Below are 16,316 nucleotides of genomic sequence, written 5' to 3' on the forward strand. Positions count from 1 at the left end.
GATTGTTTGATTTAAACTTAAATGAAAACATAATATTCTTTTTATTCGAGGTTCGAACCATTTCCCTTTGCATGAAAGTCCAACTCCTCAGCACTGCACCAAGAGCACTTGTTAGTGGTGGAGAGATAGAACGCAATAATTCTCTTCTATGAGTATTTGTGCGCGGTGGAACAGTCCTGAGATGGTCTCGTCGTTGGTTGGCAGAAGAGCTGTCAACGGATGTCAGTACATTTGCTCATCAGTCCCGAGCATGGGTAAATAACAAGGGAAATGCAAAATAATACCATTCAATGGTATCAATACCAAATGTTGGTTTTCGCGAGCCCTTGAAAAAATGTCTAAAGTGTAAGTTAATACCAATCTCTGGTATTATACCAAATTTTGGTATTGTTTTGTTATTGAGAAAATGTTAGAAAAATATCGAATTTTGACATACTGTTACTTACTTACATACTTAAAAACGCAAATCTACTCCAAATTAAAGCCAACTATTTTATTTTAGTCTAAAAAAGTCATTTGATGATCTTTATAAATTAGGGAATACCATACATTGGTATTGTAAAGGTATTTTAAATAAAAATATTATAAAATAAAGGTGATTCATAAAAAAAATCTATTTTAAATGATGTTTAACATTCTTAAAAGTATGCTGATACATTTGAAATTGATAAGAAAAACATTTATATATTTAGACGATTAACTTTACGACAACAATAGGTTTAACGTGAAAAAATTTAAATTTTAGAATGGATTTTATTTAACATTGTGTGCTTTTTGCGTCATAATCGATAAACTCAAAAAAATAATATCAATCTTTGTTAATTTGATGAAATAACTCTTTCAATACCAAAATGTTGGTATGCATGTGGTATTCGAACTTCGTTCTAAAATCCTTTTAATATTGAATTTGTGTTGAATCCTATTCAGTTGGAATCATGCATCCTCAAAAATCTCACGAAAAATGCCACGCTGCCTGGGCTATAGCCTTTCTCGTTCTGGTTTAGTTTGTTTCTCTTTCGTTGAATTTCCTGATATTTTTGCCTGTAGCTAAAACATGTTGATGCAGCAGCAGCTCGTTTTCAACAAGCGTTGATAGCTCAGTTGGTAAACGGGTAGCTAAAATGGTGTCTGCACCTTACCTGTCATGAGTTCGATTCCAGTATTCCTCTAGTTTTCTTTACCTGATATTTTTTGGCTCTCCAAGCAAGACTTCGTTTTCCTGCCTGTTCGAAAAATTTAAATAAAGCATCAAAATTTTACCCATTTCTCATTGCAATCCCATTAGCCAAATTGAATTCCCGTTGTAATTCTATAGAGAATTCTCATTGTTTTTTGTCCAACGAGATTTTTATTTACCCGGAAAGTTGTAATTTGTCTGGTATTCATTTGCCCTTGGAATGACACGTTTTGGTATTGCTTTGGTCTTCCCCATACAGGTTTTTGGTATGATTTCATGGTATTATACCATCTATTACTGGGCAACCAAGGGCACGTTTTGGTATTTGTTATTATACCAAATAATACCAAAATATGGTATTCCCGTGTTATTTACCCCTGCTCGGGGTGAGCGATTTTTTGTTTGGGTGTGAAGCGGAACATTGAAATTTGAAACTTTTCAAAACGTATTATTCCTAATTGCTTTATATTTTCCAATACAGACTCGATTATCGGTTTGTATGGGACTTCGGATAATCGAATCACGCCCAAAACAAATTATTTTTCGCATTTTTTTTTTTACTTTTTAAATTAAATTCGATTTGAGCAACCCCATTTTGGTCAAATTAGAATATTTAATTGCATTTTCAATAATCAAATGCATTTTTTTTTCAATATATTAACACCGCCATTTTGGCCGCCATCTTGAATTTAAAAATTCTGAATCATTTTAGATTCATTTAAGTTCGGCCATCAAAAATAAGACAAAAACATTTTTTTGCGCGATTTGATGCCTTTGGATACTTCACCCAAAATTCCGAGTCGAGAGAATCGTTCCCTCAAAATTTATTGAGATCTCAGCGGCAAAATCGAGAGAATAATGCTACCAACTCACACCACCATAAAAATGAGTTCATGCGTTAATTGATACAATAAATCTCCAGCAAGTGTCATACATTGACATCTGACCACTCCTTAGTCACCAAGCTGTGGTGGCCGAGGCAGTTAAGTCATTGGGTTAGTATATCAAAGGTCTATGGTTCGATTCCCGTAATCGACACTTTTAGTTTTTTGTTTTGACAGATGAACTGATTTTGCAAATGAACCTCGAGAGAATAATTCTTTCGCCCATCTCGAGCTGTGTTCTCTGTGTCCGTAAATGGTACCACTATTCTCTCGTCTCGAGGTCATTAATCTCTCAGACTAGCGACTGCCCAGTTTTGGGTGTTGAGTCAGGACTGTATTTTAGCGATAAAAAAAAACATTTTGCGATAGAAAAATCGAACATTTTCAAAAATTCAAGAAATTTTTAAATCAACCCAAACATTCTAAAAATGATTCTAAAAGCAGAGAAATGCATTTTAAATTCATTTCTGCTGATTGCAGTTCAATTTCCATTGAAATGTTGATATTTTTCGAAAAAAAAATTTTTGGCACCCTGATTTTTCGAAAAACTTTAAATAAAATTTGTACCAGCCAAAATCAGAAAAAAATATATTTATTTTTTCTGATTTTGATGAAACTTTGTTCATATGTCAAGAAATCAATTTTGCATATTTAATCTTTCCATAGGAGTCTCCAGACAATTTTACAGTCTTGTCATACAAAATGGGTACGTAAACATTTGAACACCCATACCTTAAGATGGGATTTTCTAATCGATTTGGTGTCTTGGGCAAAGTTGTATATTATGATTAGGACTATTCAGAAAAACAGATACACTCTAAAAAACATCCCATTTTCTTGACTTAACTTTTTTTCACTTAAACTTGGATTCCCAAAAAACGTACTTTTATATGTTTTATGGGACAAAAAAAAATATTTTTTTGAGCCGTAGAGACATGAATTTTTGAAAAAAAATATGTAATTGTCGGTCCAACATTAAAAAATAGAAGTTTAGAGGGCTAATTTGCAATCGGAAGGAGTACCTAACTGTTGCAAATATATATAAATATAAATATATAAATTAAAAGAGTAGCCTAACTGTTGCAAATATTTTCCAAAGTTTTTGTCTCACAGCCCACCTTCCCTTCGCATAAAAAAAAGTTTGAAATAAAAAAACTTCGAAATCAACTGAAAACAATTAAGAATGCATTTCCTGCTTTTATAATAATTTTTAAACTTGTTTGAGCTAATCTTAAAATATTTTGAGTTTTAGTTAATTTGTTGAATTTGTTAATGTTAAAGAATAAAACTTTTTTTTTTGGGAAATTTTCAGATATTTTCAATAAAAATAATTTGAAAATTTTAAAATTTAGTCTATATTGACGAAAATGATTAAATTTTTCGAAAGTCATGCTTGATTTTAAAATTTTGTAATTATCTTTTGAAAAACTCATTTTCATTGATTCGATTTTACAAGGTTTGTTGCTGTTTGTTTTCCATGCCCATCTTGTAAATCTCAGAGAGCATTTTTTCAAGCCCCTCAAAAATATTTTTAAGGGGTGGCCTTCATGAATTATTTAAAAAAAAAAGCTTTAATTTTTTAAAGTAACTTTAAATCTAACAGGTGCCCTTTACAATAGTACGATAAAGTACTTTTCAATTGAAAATTCAATTTTTATAAACAGTGTTTTTGAATTTTTTTTACCACCAAAAACCTATTTTTTTCAAAAATTCATCTCAAATTTATTAAAATATATTTTTTTAAAAAATTTATGTCCTTTTATGCGGTCCTCAAATCTAAAATTTGCAAAAAAGTTTGAAAATTTTATCATTTCATTCAAAATACAAAAATAAACTTTATTCAATGATACAATGTAAGTGAGTTAAAAATTAATTGTACAAGTTGTTTCAGTTAAAAACTCAATTTCCAGCTATTTTTGGTCCCTATTTTTGTATTTTTTTAAGGAGGAGACAAAAATTTTAAATAAATTTTGGCTAATTGGTCACTTTGGTTTGTATGTTTTTTTTTTTTTTTTTAACATTGAAGACAATGATTTTACGGATCAAAAAGACCATTTCTAATGAAATTTATTGCCAATTTAAAAAAAATAAACCTGCGTAAAAATTTTCACACTCTTGTCTAAAAATAAGAGTTTTAGCCTATTTAAAGTATTGATTAATTGTTTTTTTTAAGGAAAAGATTGTTAATCTTTTTAAAATTACAAAATCGTTTACAAACATTGGAAATTTGACAGATAGCTGCCACAATACAGTCAGTTGAAGAATTTTCAAAATCGAAAAAGTATTTTTTTTTTTTGGAATACTGAAAAGTAGGGCGTCCAATTTTCCCGGGTTTTGAATTTCCCGGGAAACGGGAAAAATATTTTTCAAGTCCCGGGAATTCCCGGGATCCCGGGAAATTTTCTAAAATGTCATTAAATCTATGTTTTCATCAAATTTGTTTTGTTTTTCAAGCTTACAATCGTAGAATTAGCTCAATACTGTTAATTGGTGATAATCTTTACTTCAATCTGAACAAGAACAGCAGTTTTCAGTTAGTTAAAAAAAATTGTTTTGTTTTTTTGTTCTTTGTTATGCTTTGGATTTTTTTAATGAATCATAATATTAAATCCAATGTGATTCAAATTATTTCATATTAATAGTCATAAAATATTAATTATATCTCTTCATTTTTTTATGTGAAATCACTGCAAAAGCTAAAAAAAATCACAGTAACTGTAATAAAAAACAAGAAAAGAAAACAAATAAAATGAAACCATCCATGTTAAATTTTATAAAGTTTAGAATTTCATGTGTTATATAAAACATATTTTACAAACTATCTTTAAGCCACTACCGCCAACTGGGAGAAATCGGGACAGCAGTCTGAATAGGTACAGAATATTTTAGAGCAATAAATTTGAATATTGATGTACTTGTTTTGATAATTAAAAATATATCAGAACATCATGCTGTCTTAATTAGTTACTATTGTCCTAATTTGTTCCAGATACCAGATGAAAAATAATTAAATATGATTTTTTCACGTTTAAAGCCATCATTAAACGTAAATATTTAAAAAATAAATAAAGTTTAATGAAAAATATTTTAAGCGCTAGGCATTTTGGGGATCCGTAAACTAAAATTTAAAAAAAATCCATCATAAGCCAAATAAGTGTTGATATATGCCGAATACAAATTTGCTAATGCTTTAAAATTGATATCGATTACTAAGTATTCAACTGTTCATCTATTTCCACAACCTAATCTGAGTTTTCAGACCAAAAATGATTTTTTTTCAATTTCGGGAATTCCCGGGACAAAATATCAAAAATCCCGGGATTCGGGAATTCCCGGTTTAGGAAAAATCCCGGGATGTTTGTCCCGGGAATTCCCGGGATGGACGCACTACTGAAAAGTGAAAACTCCATACTTTGCAAATACATTTCTTTGGCGTAAATTTGTTATATCCTACAAGAAAATAAAAAAAAAAGCAATCTAAAAGAATGACCCTTTCCAAGATACTTATTTTTTAATTATTCGATAACAAATACCCATCCACATTTTCATTTCGAATATATTTTTTTATATATAACATGATAAGGTTTCTTCCAAAAACTACCCTTTTACATTCTTCAGAAGTTTGGTCTAAATCATCAAACAGCATAACTTTTGAACTCTTCTAAAGTACTCAACTAAACTTTTAAATTTGACATTTGAGCAGTTCTCTACGGAATCGGTCTTTTTTGCTTAATTTTAATTTTTGTATTTTTTAATCCGGGTGAAACTTTTTTGGTGCCTTCGGTATGCCCAAAGAAGCCATTTTGCATCATTAGTTTGTCCATATAATTTTCCATACAAATTTGGCAGCTGTCCATACAAAAATGATATGTGAAAATTCAAAAATCTGTATCTTTTGAAGGAATTTTTTGATCGATTTGGTGTCTTCGGCAAAGTTGTAGGTATGGATATGGACTACACTGAAAAAAAATGATACACGGTAAAAAAAATTTTGGTGATTTTTTATTTGGCTTTTTGACACAAAAACTTGATTTGCAAAAAAACACTATTTTTAATTTTTTTTATTTTTTGATATGTTTTAGAGGACATAAAATGCCAACTTTTCAGAAATTTCCAGAATGGGCAAAAAATCTTTGACCGAGTTATGAATTTTTGAATCAATACAGATTTTTTCAAAAAATCGAAATATTGTTCGCAAAAATTTTTCAACATCATTTTTCGATGTAAAATCGAATTTGCAATCAAAAAGTACTTTAGTGAAATTTTGATAAAGTGCACCGTTTTCAAGTTATAACCATTTTTAGGTAACTTTTTTGAAAATAGTCGCAGTTTTTCATTTTTTAAAATTAGTGCCCATGTTTGCCCACTTTTGAAAAAAATATTTTTGAATAACTGAGAAAATTCTCTATATTTTGCTTTATTGAACTTTGTTGATACGACCCATAGTTGCTGAGATATTGCCATGCAAAGGTTAAAAAACAGGAAAATTGATGTTTTCTAAGTCTTACCTAAACAACCCACCATTTTCTAATGTCGATATCTCAGCAACTATAAATCCGATTCACAATGTTAAAATATGAAACATTCGTGAAATTTTCCGATCTTTTCGAAAAAAATATTTTTAAAAATTTAAAATCAAGACTAACATTTCAAACGGGCCAAACATTCAATATTACACCCATTTGAAATGTTAGTCTTGATTTTAAATTTTTGAAAATATTTTTTTCGAAGAGATCGGAAAATTTTACGAATGTTTCATGTTTTAACATTGTGAATCGGATTTATAGTTGCTGAGATATCGACATTAGAAAATGGTGGGTTGTTTAGGTAAGACTTAGAAAACATCAATTTTCCTGTTTTTTAACCTTTGCATGGCAATATCTCAGCAACTATGGGTCGTATCAACAAAGTTCAATAAAGCAAAATATAGAGAATTTTCTCAGCTATTCAAAAATATTTTTTTCAAAAGTGGGCAAATATGGGCACTAATTTTAAAAAATGAAAAACTGCGACTATTTTCAAAAAAGTTACCTAAAAATGGTTATAACTTGAAAACGGTGCACTTTATCAAAATTTCACTAAAGTACTTTTTGATTGCAAATTCGATTTTACATCGAAAAATGAAGTTGAAAAATTTTTGCGACCAATATTTCGATTTTTTGAAAAAATCTGTATTGATTCAAAAATTCATAACTCGGTCAAAGATTTTTTGCCCATTCTGGAAATTTCTGAAAAGTTGGCATTTTATGTCCTCTAAAACATATCAAAAAATAAAAAAAATTAAAAATAGTGTTTTTTTGCAAATCAAGTTTTTGTGTCAAAAAGCTAAATAAAAAATCACCAAAATTTTTTTTACCGTGTATCATTTTTTTTCAGTGTAGTCCATATCCATACCTACAACTTTGCCGAAGACACCAAATCGATCAAAAAATTCCTTCAAAAGATACAGATTTTTGAATTTTCATACATCATTTTTGTATGGACAGCTGCCAACTTTGTATGGAAAATTATATGGACAAACTAATGATGCAAAATGGCTTCTTTGGGCATACCGAAGGCACCAAAAAAGTTTCACCCGGATTAAAAAATACAAAAAAAATCGAATGACCGAAATCTCAGAGAATTGCTCATTTTTCGAGTGTTTATAAAGTTTTTCATCAACGAGGAAGGCACACTGTAAAAGTAAAGATGAAATACAGGAATGATACTTTTCTTATCATCTGTAATGGTCTTAGTAATATTATAAAAAAATCAAAAGGTGATAGGGAATGTGGAAAATATTTTTCCAATATTTATTCACCGTCATTTTGGCAACCATCTTGGTTTTAACATTTCCAAATCACTTTAGAACACTTTTATGGTCATGTTTGAATTTTTATCTGAAAATTTGATAACCGTGAACTGTGATTCATTTTGATTTTATTTCAAAATCATAAATTGTTTAAACAGGTTCAAACATAACATATCTCCTGTCACCAAAAACCCACAACACATGATCGATGTCGCATAATTGCGTTAATTAGTCACTTCCCCCCGTTGACAGAGTCGATTATGCAAAAAAGATCAAGAAATATCAGCGAAGTGAAGGTAGTCCATCAAAACCGTTTAATTGGGTACTAATAAGCGATCATAAACCAACTCCCCCTCCGAAGAAACTATACGATAACCAGTTGATGAACACGGGATTCGCGCTCAACAACTTTCGACCGCGCTCGCCCACGGCGGAACCTGTGTCGAGGTTGGGATGGTCATCGTCACCCAGAGTCAGCATTCCAACCAGTGTGCTAATTATGTATGCATTTTTATTGGTTCGTCTACTCTGGTCTAAAAAAAATGGGTAAAATCGGCAAGTTGAGTCCGTCACTTTCCCGGCAGGGTCGTCCCAATAACGGCGCAAACTGTAAAACAACGTGGAAAAAGGTCAATCGTTTTATAGCAGGGCGGCACCGCCGCCATTATGGCGAACTGTCAAAACTCACCCAGCAGCAGGCCGCCGAGCAGAACGAAGATGAGATCACAGTTGTAGGTGAGCAGGAACGCGACCACGTTGCTGCCGACCATGGCCCCGAGCCGGCCCGTCATCAGGATCAGGCAGAGCGCCATTGCCCTAGATTTGTGCAGTGTTGCCGGTGGGTTTGTTGTTGTTGTTGTTTTTTTTTTTATGGCACGCATGTAAAACCGCGAAAGATTGCGCGGTTGAATGCATTTTCAGTGATTCCGTTACAAAGAAGAAATGGGGAGGAGAGGAAGAAAGAAAGGCGAAGGTTAGGAAGAAAAATCGTATCGTATTTATAAATAATTAATTTCATAATTGTTGTGATGAAGATTACCGGGCGTGTAAAGGCAAATGAAAGTGCAACGCGGTAGAGAAAGCGTGGTTTTTGAGCGTACGATATGGTTTGACGGCTGAGGCTAGTTAGTAATTGCTGGCTATTTTTTCTGCTGCCAAAGTTAGTTAGGGGATGGGAATTGAAAATCTTCCGCAGACTATGCGGAAGCGTTATACGAAGGCCAATGTTGAGGCTGCAGTTTATAACATGCATCACATTTATTTTTTATTAAATTTTATTCACCTTCACCGTTGTATAAAACATGAGATGACAGCAAAACAAATTACCATAATGCCACCCGTTTGACAGTTCGCCATAATGGCGTCCCAATCAGGCGATGACGTACAACCAAAACAAACGAAAAAAGAGATCGTTACGCCCCTCTCACACAAACACACGTGATGCTTTTACAGATCCACAATTTACTACTTGCCGGTAATTAGTTGGAAATAGATCAACCGATATGGCACTGAGCACCGATCCGAGGCAGCCAACGGCGAGGAAAACCACAATCACCAGCAGCGTCAGGTAGAAATCGGAAGTCCACAGCGCGCCGATTCCGGCCAGACCGCACGCCACGTACCAAATGTCTAGAAGAAGAAGCAAACAACAAGAGGCGTAATTGGTGAAAAGTTTTTATGGCACACGCGAGATTTCTTCAGCCGTCGCCGCGATCGCCGCCGCCTTGATGGAAGTTGATGTCGATTAATCGGCGATCGATGCGTCAACGCACGTGGCGTGGCGAATGAAAGTGTAAACAACGCGTGAAAATTTATCGGATGAAACCGCAGGTTTCATTTTCACGCGTTGACCATAATTGCAGCTCGTTTCACACCCCTGCGACGTTTGACAGCTGCGCAGGGCTGTGTCGACTTACTGAGCAGCAGCTTTTTGCCGACCCGGTTGATTATGGCACCGTTTAGGATGTAGCAGAGCAGGAACAGGACTCCCATGACCGTGGTGATCATGAAGATGGTCCCGTCGATGTTGACGGAACAGTTGTCCACCTCCGCAAGCACATCCGGCGCGGTCCGGTTCCGGTGGATTATGTCGACCACCTGACAGATCGTGATCGACTCGTCCTTGTAGTTGATGTACACGTTCAGGATGTCCGGCATCCACATAAACAGCCCGGACGAGGCCGCAAACAGGCCAAACATCAGGAAGGAGGCCCGCGCAGTGTTGCCAACCAGGGGCCGCCGGAACAGCGGCACCGTTTGGTCCCAAACGTAGCGCAGGCCGGCGCTGGACTTGCGCTGCATCTCCTCCGCGAACGCACTGTCGATCGCATCCAGCGCGATCGATTTCACCGGGAATGTCTGCGAGTTAGAGAGAAATTGCAGAAGTGGGTAAGCAATCAGTAAACAATTGAGCAATTTGGGTTGCGCACGCGATCTTTGGCGGGTGCCGATTCAATTAGCGTGCGGTGAAAAGCGTTTGACAGCGCGCCATAATGGCGGGTGCTATAAAAATAAAGAAACTTACCCGTTCCGGTTTTCGCTGGTTCCAGCGGTACATTCGAGCTAGGATTTCCAGGACCTGGTCCTGCTGCTTGCCGATCAGCAGGAACTTGGGACTTTCCGGGAGGAACGTGATTCCGCAGAGGATTAGGACGGCGTTCATGGACGTCAAGAGGAGGTACAGTCTCCAAAGACCGTAGCGCGCTCCCAACAATTTTAGGTCGAGTTGTGCGTCAAGCGGGATGATGCACCAAGCTAGCAGCGGTAGGTAGATCATGCCAAAGGCCATGAACATGGCCGCCCAGGAAACGTGACTTGCGCGGCTCTTGTCCGTGTGGAACTCGGCGAGGTACGCGTACGAGGTGGCAGCGTTGCCAGAAATGCTAAAACAATAAATTTTGAGGTTAGAACTCGAAAAAGCATTGAATACCTTAGAACCTACAAGAACCCAACGCAAAACCGCGTCACGATCAGCATCCACACGTTCATCGAAAAGGTAGACAGCACCGAAAACGCCAAACTGCAGCTGGTGGCCAGCACCAGGACCTTCCTCCGGCCCCACGTGTCCGACAGGAAGCCCCACAGGTGCGAGCTGAGCACCACGCCGCAAAAGGCCGCCCCGTTCAGGATGCCCTTGTCGGAGAAGCTCAGCCCGAGGTCGCACTCGGCCGCCGAGATGATGAAGCCCATGTTGAGCGTTTCGTTGATGACGCTCATCAGACAGAAGCCGCAGATGAAGAGCAGGAGCGTGTGGAACCGACCCAGGCCCACCAGCTCCAGGGCCTCGTTGTAGGTGTAGACGCGGCACTTGTCATCCCCGTTGATGGTGGTTCCCTCCTCCAGCTGGATGTGGTGGATGTCGACGCGGTTCGAGACTGGGGAGCCGTTTTCTGAAAGCGGGGAGGTTTGTTTACATTTTGGCGCCATTATGGCAGTTGCCATCAAAAATATTTTTCTTGTCATTTGTCTAGAAAGTAAATAGGGGAAATCTACCCATTTTAATCCTAATAAGCGGTCGTGTTTGAATGATGCTGGATAATCTAGAGTCTCCCTTGAATTTTACTAAAACCAAGTACACCAACGAGTAGAGCAAGTTTTTGTGAACATTTCTGTTTATTTTCACTTTCACTAAAAGTTATTCTATTTCTTTACCAAGCATTTAACAAAAAAAAAATCCCAAGGGTATTCTAATCGAGGCGAATGCATTGGGCCACGCCCATTTTTCTAATATCGGCTTAGTTCTTTTTTCTTCCAACACTCTGTCGAGTGTTGCCATTTGCGCTGACAGTTCAAACGAACACTCACGAAAAGTGGCATTTTTAGGGAAAGTTTCCTGGCATCGCTGGCTGTGCTGCTGGTGGTGTTGACGGCCAACCTTTGTTCTTTTTTGCCTTCGTCTCTCGCTCGGTTTTCTTCAGCCTTCGAGTGGAATGCAAAGTGAAAATTGAAACGTCAAACGACTTGGCGCGTTTGTTTTTTTTGATGGCGCTTGCTAATTTATTACATTTTTCGGGATTATTCTTCAAGTGAGTGCCTTACTAATGATCAAAAGAGCATGTTGCCGGTAGTTGGAAGCAATTTCATATCTTAAGCGCCGTGAAAAAGTAAGCGAAAGTGAAAAGTTAATTTTGGCGATATTCATTAAGCGTTTGAGGGATTCTCGTGTGTGTCACTGTGTGTGCCAACAAAATGATGAGAAGTGGTCTCGCAAAATACAAATTATGATCAAAAGTGCATTAAATGTGATCTTTTCGGCCAGTAAGTGGCATACATTTGCGTGCTTACTCGAGGCGGTGCTGTTGCTGGTAAGTTTATAGCCCAAATAGTATTTTTGGAGCTTTAATCGAGCATCAAACTCTCCATATGACGAAGATAGGTGTTTGATTGGAAAGGGTAGATTTCCCCTATTTAGAGTTTAGTTTATAGGACCTTTTCAAAAAAAAACAAACTCTGGATATTTAATACGAATTATCTATATCAGTTCAATACGGAGCGTCGGATCGAGGTGCTTTTTGTTGCTTTGGGTTCGTATAAGTCCAAGGAAGGTTCTTACGCCAACAAGTGACAACTTTGGCCACTCTGGAACCGATTCCCGAAAATCTGCAAATTGTATGGGAAAAGTTACGTAAAATCAAATTTTGATCACAGGAGGCTGAATTACCAAACAAGCGAGAAACGTCAGGAAACCTCAAAAGGGCAGGACGAAGTTTGCCGGGAAGAGCTTGTTTTAATTAAATCAGAACATCTGGCAACACTGCTGTCTTTTGACACTCTAATACAAAATTGCTTTAAATTGGTCAATATCCCATTCCATAATGGCGTTTTTTCCAAGGTTGTTAATCAATAGAATTATCGTCGATAATATTATCGTCTTACGATAACGATTTCGATAATTCTACCGGCGGTAATATCGCCGATAGTGGACGATAACTCATATTTAGTATCTTTCTTAAATTGAATTAATCCATCAATAATATTGGTTATTTTAAATGCATTCGCTTGGAACATATTTTTTGATAGTGTAGTAAGTTTCAAAGCATAAATATTAAAAAAAATCATCACAAAATACTGTTTTTTCGCAAACACTCAAATTTTCATAATTAGCTGTATGGATATCAAACTAAGCGAAATTTGGTATGTATTTTCATTGTTTTAGAGTTTTTTTAAATGAAATGCTCAAATTTTCACAAAATACTTTATTTTTTGAAAGTACAGAATTTTTTATAATTTGCACAAGCGAAATTTTGCATGTACTTTCACTGATTTTGAGTTTTTTGAATGCAATACTAAAATTTTCACAAAATACCGTATTTTTCTATACTCATATTGCAAATTATGAAATTTTTTAGTATTTTCGAAAAAGAATCGGTATTTTGCTTGGTATTTTGAGAAAATTTTAGTATTTCATTCAAAAAATCTCTAAAACAGTGAAAATGCATGCCATTTTGAGTTTTTTGAATGCAATACTAAAATTTTCACAAAATACCATATTTTTCTATGCTCATATTGCAAATTATGAATTTTTTTAGTATTTTCGAAAAAGAATCGGTATTTTGCTTGGTATTTTGAGAAAATTTTAGTATTTCATTCAAAAAATCTCTAAAACAGTGAAAATGCATGCCAACTTCGTTTGATACCCATGTTGCAAATTATGAAAATTTGAGTATTTTCAAAAACAAAATGTATTTTGGGAAAATTTTATTTTTTTCCCAAAAACTCCTAAATAAACCATGCATGCAAAGTTTGAAATCGTTTTATACCAATTATAAATATTTGAGTATTTTCACAAAAAAAAATATGGTATTTTGTGAAAATTTTAGTTTTTTATTCCAAAAAAACTCTAAAACCCCTAAAACAGAGAAAATTCATGCAAAGTTTGATTTCGTTTTATACCCATATTGCAAATTATGAAAATTTGAGTATTTTCAAAAGAATACAATTCACAAAAAAACTCTAATAAAAGTGAACAAGCAAACCAAATTTTGCTTAGTTTGATACCCATGTTGCAAATCATGAATATTTGAGTATTTTCCAAAAAATATGGCATTTTGTGAAAATTTTAGTATTTTATTCCAAAAACTCTAAAACAGTGCAAATGCATATTTTGTGAAAATTTGAGTATTCCATTCAAAAAACTTTAAAAGAGTGAAAATGCATGTCAAATTTCGCTTCAATTGGTTCAATTGCAAATTATGAAATTTTTCAGTATTTTCAAAAGAAAAACGGTATTTTGCTTGGTATTTTGAGAAAATTTTAGTATTTCATTCAAAAAAAATCTAAAACAGTGAAAATGCATGCCAAATTTCGCTTCATTTGGTACCCATGTTGCAAATTATGAAAATATGAGTATTTTCAACAAAAAAACGGTATTTTGTGAAAATTTTAGTATTAAAAAAACTCTAATAAAAGTGAAAAAGCATACCACATTTTGCATTGTTTGATACCCATGTAGCAAATTATGAAATTTTAAGTATTTTCGAAAATTTGAATATTTAACAAAAAAAACTCTAATAAAAGTGAAAAAGCATTTCATTCCAAAAACTCTAAATCCCCTAAAACAGTAAAAATGCATGCAAATTTCAAACCGTTTGATATCCTGAAAATTTGAGTATTGTCAAAAAAAATGCATTTTGTGAAAATTCGAGTATTCCATTCAAAAAACTTTAAAAGAGTGAAAATGCATGCCAAATTTCGCTTCAATTGGTACCCATGTTGCAAATCATGAAAATTTGAGTATTTTCAAAAAAGAAACGGTATTTTGTAAAAAAATTTAGTATTAAAAAACTCTAATAAAAGTGAAAAAGCATACCACATTTCGCATTGTTTGATTCCCATGTAGCAAATTATGAAATTTTAAGTCTTTGAGTATTAAGTCAAGTGAATATTAAGTGAAAACTAGACCATTCATCTCCAAAAATACTAGGACAGTGAAACAGAATTCCGAATTTCACTTCGTTTGATACCTATATTGCATATTATGTAAATTTAGGTACTTTAAAAATACGATATTTTGTGTTTTTTTTTTTATAGAATTTATACTTCGAAACTTACCATATCATCAAAATAAATATAATACTCTAAAATAAAGAAAATGCATGCAAAATTTCAAATCGTTTGATATCCAAATTGCGAATTGTATTTTCGAGAAAATACGATAATTTGTGATTTTTGTAGTATTTTTATTTTAAAACTTACCATATTATCAAAAAAATATTTTCTTAGAGAAAGCTTTGAAAATCCAACATAATTTGGTTGGATTAACTCATTTTTAGAAATATTTTAAAAATAAGTTATCGTTATCGAACCGTAATAATTTTATCGTCAACAACCTTGGTTTTATTTCCAAAAACCTATTTTTTTTAACAGTTGCCACCTCCAACATTGCAAATTGTTTTTCTAACAAACACCTTAGCGTGAAGTGCACCTCGTGCTAGACGCTAGACGAATGATTTATGGTTTGCGCAGCAGACTCTGTGGGGGATCTGCTTTTGATAAGAAAGCCACATGATGACAGCCACTTTTGCGGTTTTATTAGGCTGTTGTTAATGCACAGTAGCAGCACTAAAGATTTAGTGTGTTGATGCCACTGTTTAGATAGGTGACAGTGAGAAATGTCAAAACGCCATAATGGTGGATGCTATAAATAAATTTTAGCGTGTGATTTTGATTTCTTCTAATTTCGTTGCTTCTTGTAAACACCTTTATTGTTTCTGGCGCATATTGGTGAACTGTCAAAACGTCATAATGGCAGATGCTATAATTGCTCAATCTGTCGTTAGATTTTAACTTAGCGTACTCAAAAACACTCCAAAACAAACCCAACTCACTTTGATCGTCCAGCCGCATGTTTACGGTTCACCGAGGTTCAGCTTATTATGGCACACGTGCTTCTCCGCGAACTCTTATCAAATCCGCATAACTTTCACTGTCGCTCTCGATCGCGGTGAACTCATGTGGTGTGAGCGTCCTACGGGTTTGGGGCCACCCTGTTCACGGGTCAAGCTCTCGCGAGTCACTGAGCAGGAGGCGAAACCCGCGGCCAATTATGCGCCAGAAGGAAGAAAAGTATAAAACACAACGAAAGCGTATTCTACCAAGTGCAGGCCGGCTTTCACTCTAAACAATGAAATTTAAGGGTAAGGTTGCCAATTATTGGCGTTTTCCGATTATTGTTCAAATCTAGCTGAAATAGAATCAAATTTGAGTTTCTAAAACATGTCAACATTATGGCACCTGTCAAAAATTGCACCATTCCCACCTACCTCGAGCTGATCTTGGACTTGAACCCGCGGGAGAAAGACTTTTAATCTTGTCGCGAAGGTGTTCGGATTCTTATCAGCTGAACGTCATGCGCGCGCGCAGATTCCTCCTACTACTGCTAATAGTGGGTTAGTATTATAGGTTAGTCTCGGATTAAGCCTGGAAGCAGCAAGTACTCGTACCTCTTAAGTGGGTTAGTCCACGT

At 34.9% G+C, this 16,316-nt stretch overlaps 1 protein-coding gene across 2 annotated transcripts; it reads right to left on the reverse strand.

Moving 5' to 3' along the window:
* Positions 1-8,345: 8,345 nt before the first annotated feature.
* LOC120417698 (synaptic vesicle glycoprotein 2C) lies at positions 8,346-15,966 on the reverse strand. 2 transcript variants are annotated; one of them, XM_039579843.2, is made up of 7 exons: positions 15,679-15,949; positions 10,794-11,241; positions 10,377-10,734; positions 9,769-10,210; positions 9,325-9,481; positions 8,541-8,668; positions 8,346-8,459 (listed from the first exon to the last, which is right to left on the reverse strand). In XM_039579843.2, exons 1-7 carry the CDS (start codon positions 15,695-15,697, stop codon positions 8,422-8,424), a joined length of 1,590 nt encoding a protein of 529 aa, XP_039435777.1. In that variant the 5' UTR covers positions 15,698-15,949; the 3' UTR covers positions 8,346-8,421. The 2 variants fall into 2 exon arrangements, with proteins under 2 accessions (XP_039435777.1, XP_039435778.1); XM_039579844.2 differs by lacking the exons at positions 8,346-8,459; positions 8,541-8,668 and having other exon boundaries at positions 8,724-9,481; positions 15,679-15,966.
* Positions 15,967-16,316: the final 350 nt, after the last annotated feature.

Source organism: Culex pipiens, chromosome 1 (genome assembly GCF_016801865.2).
Source record: "Culex pipiens pallens isolate TS chromosome 1, TS_CPP_V2, whole genome shotgun sequence".
Lineage (NCBI taxonomy): Eukaryota > Metazoa > Arthropoda > Insecta > Diptera > Culicidae > Culex > Culex pipiens.

What these genes read in the sequence shown, in the direction of transcription:
- LOC120417698 (XM_039579843.2), bottom strand. An exon ending in ACCAGCGAAAACCGGAACGG is followed by an intron (nt 10,211 to 10,376) that starts GTAAGTTTCTTT and finishes TCTAACTCGCAG; the next exon opens with ACATTCCCGGTGAAATCGAT. An exon ending in CTATTTCCAACTAATTACCG is followed by an intron (nt 8,669 to 9,324) that starts GCAAGTAGTAAA and finishes GCACAAATCTAG; the next exon opens with GGCAATGGCGCTCTGCCTGA.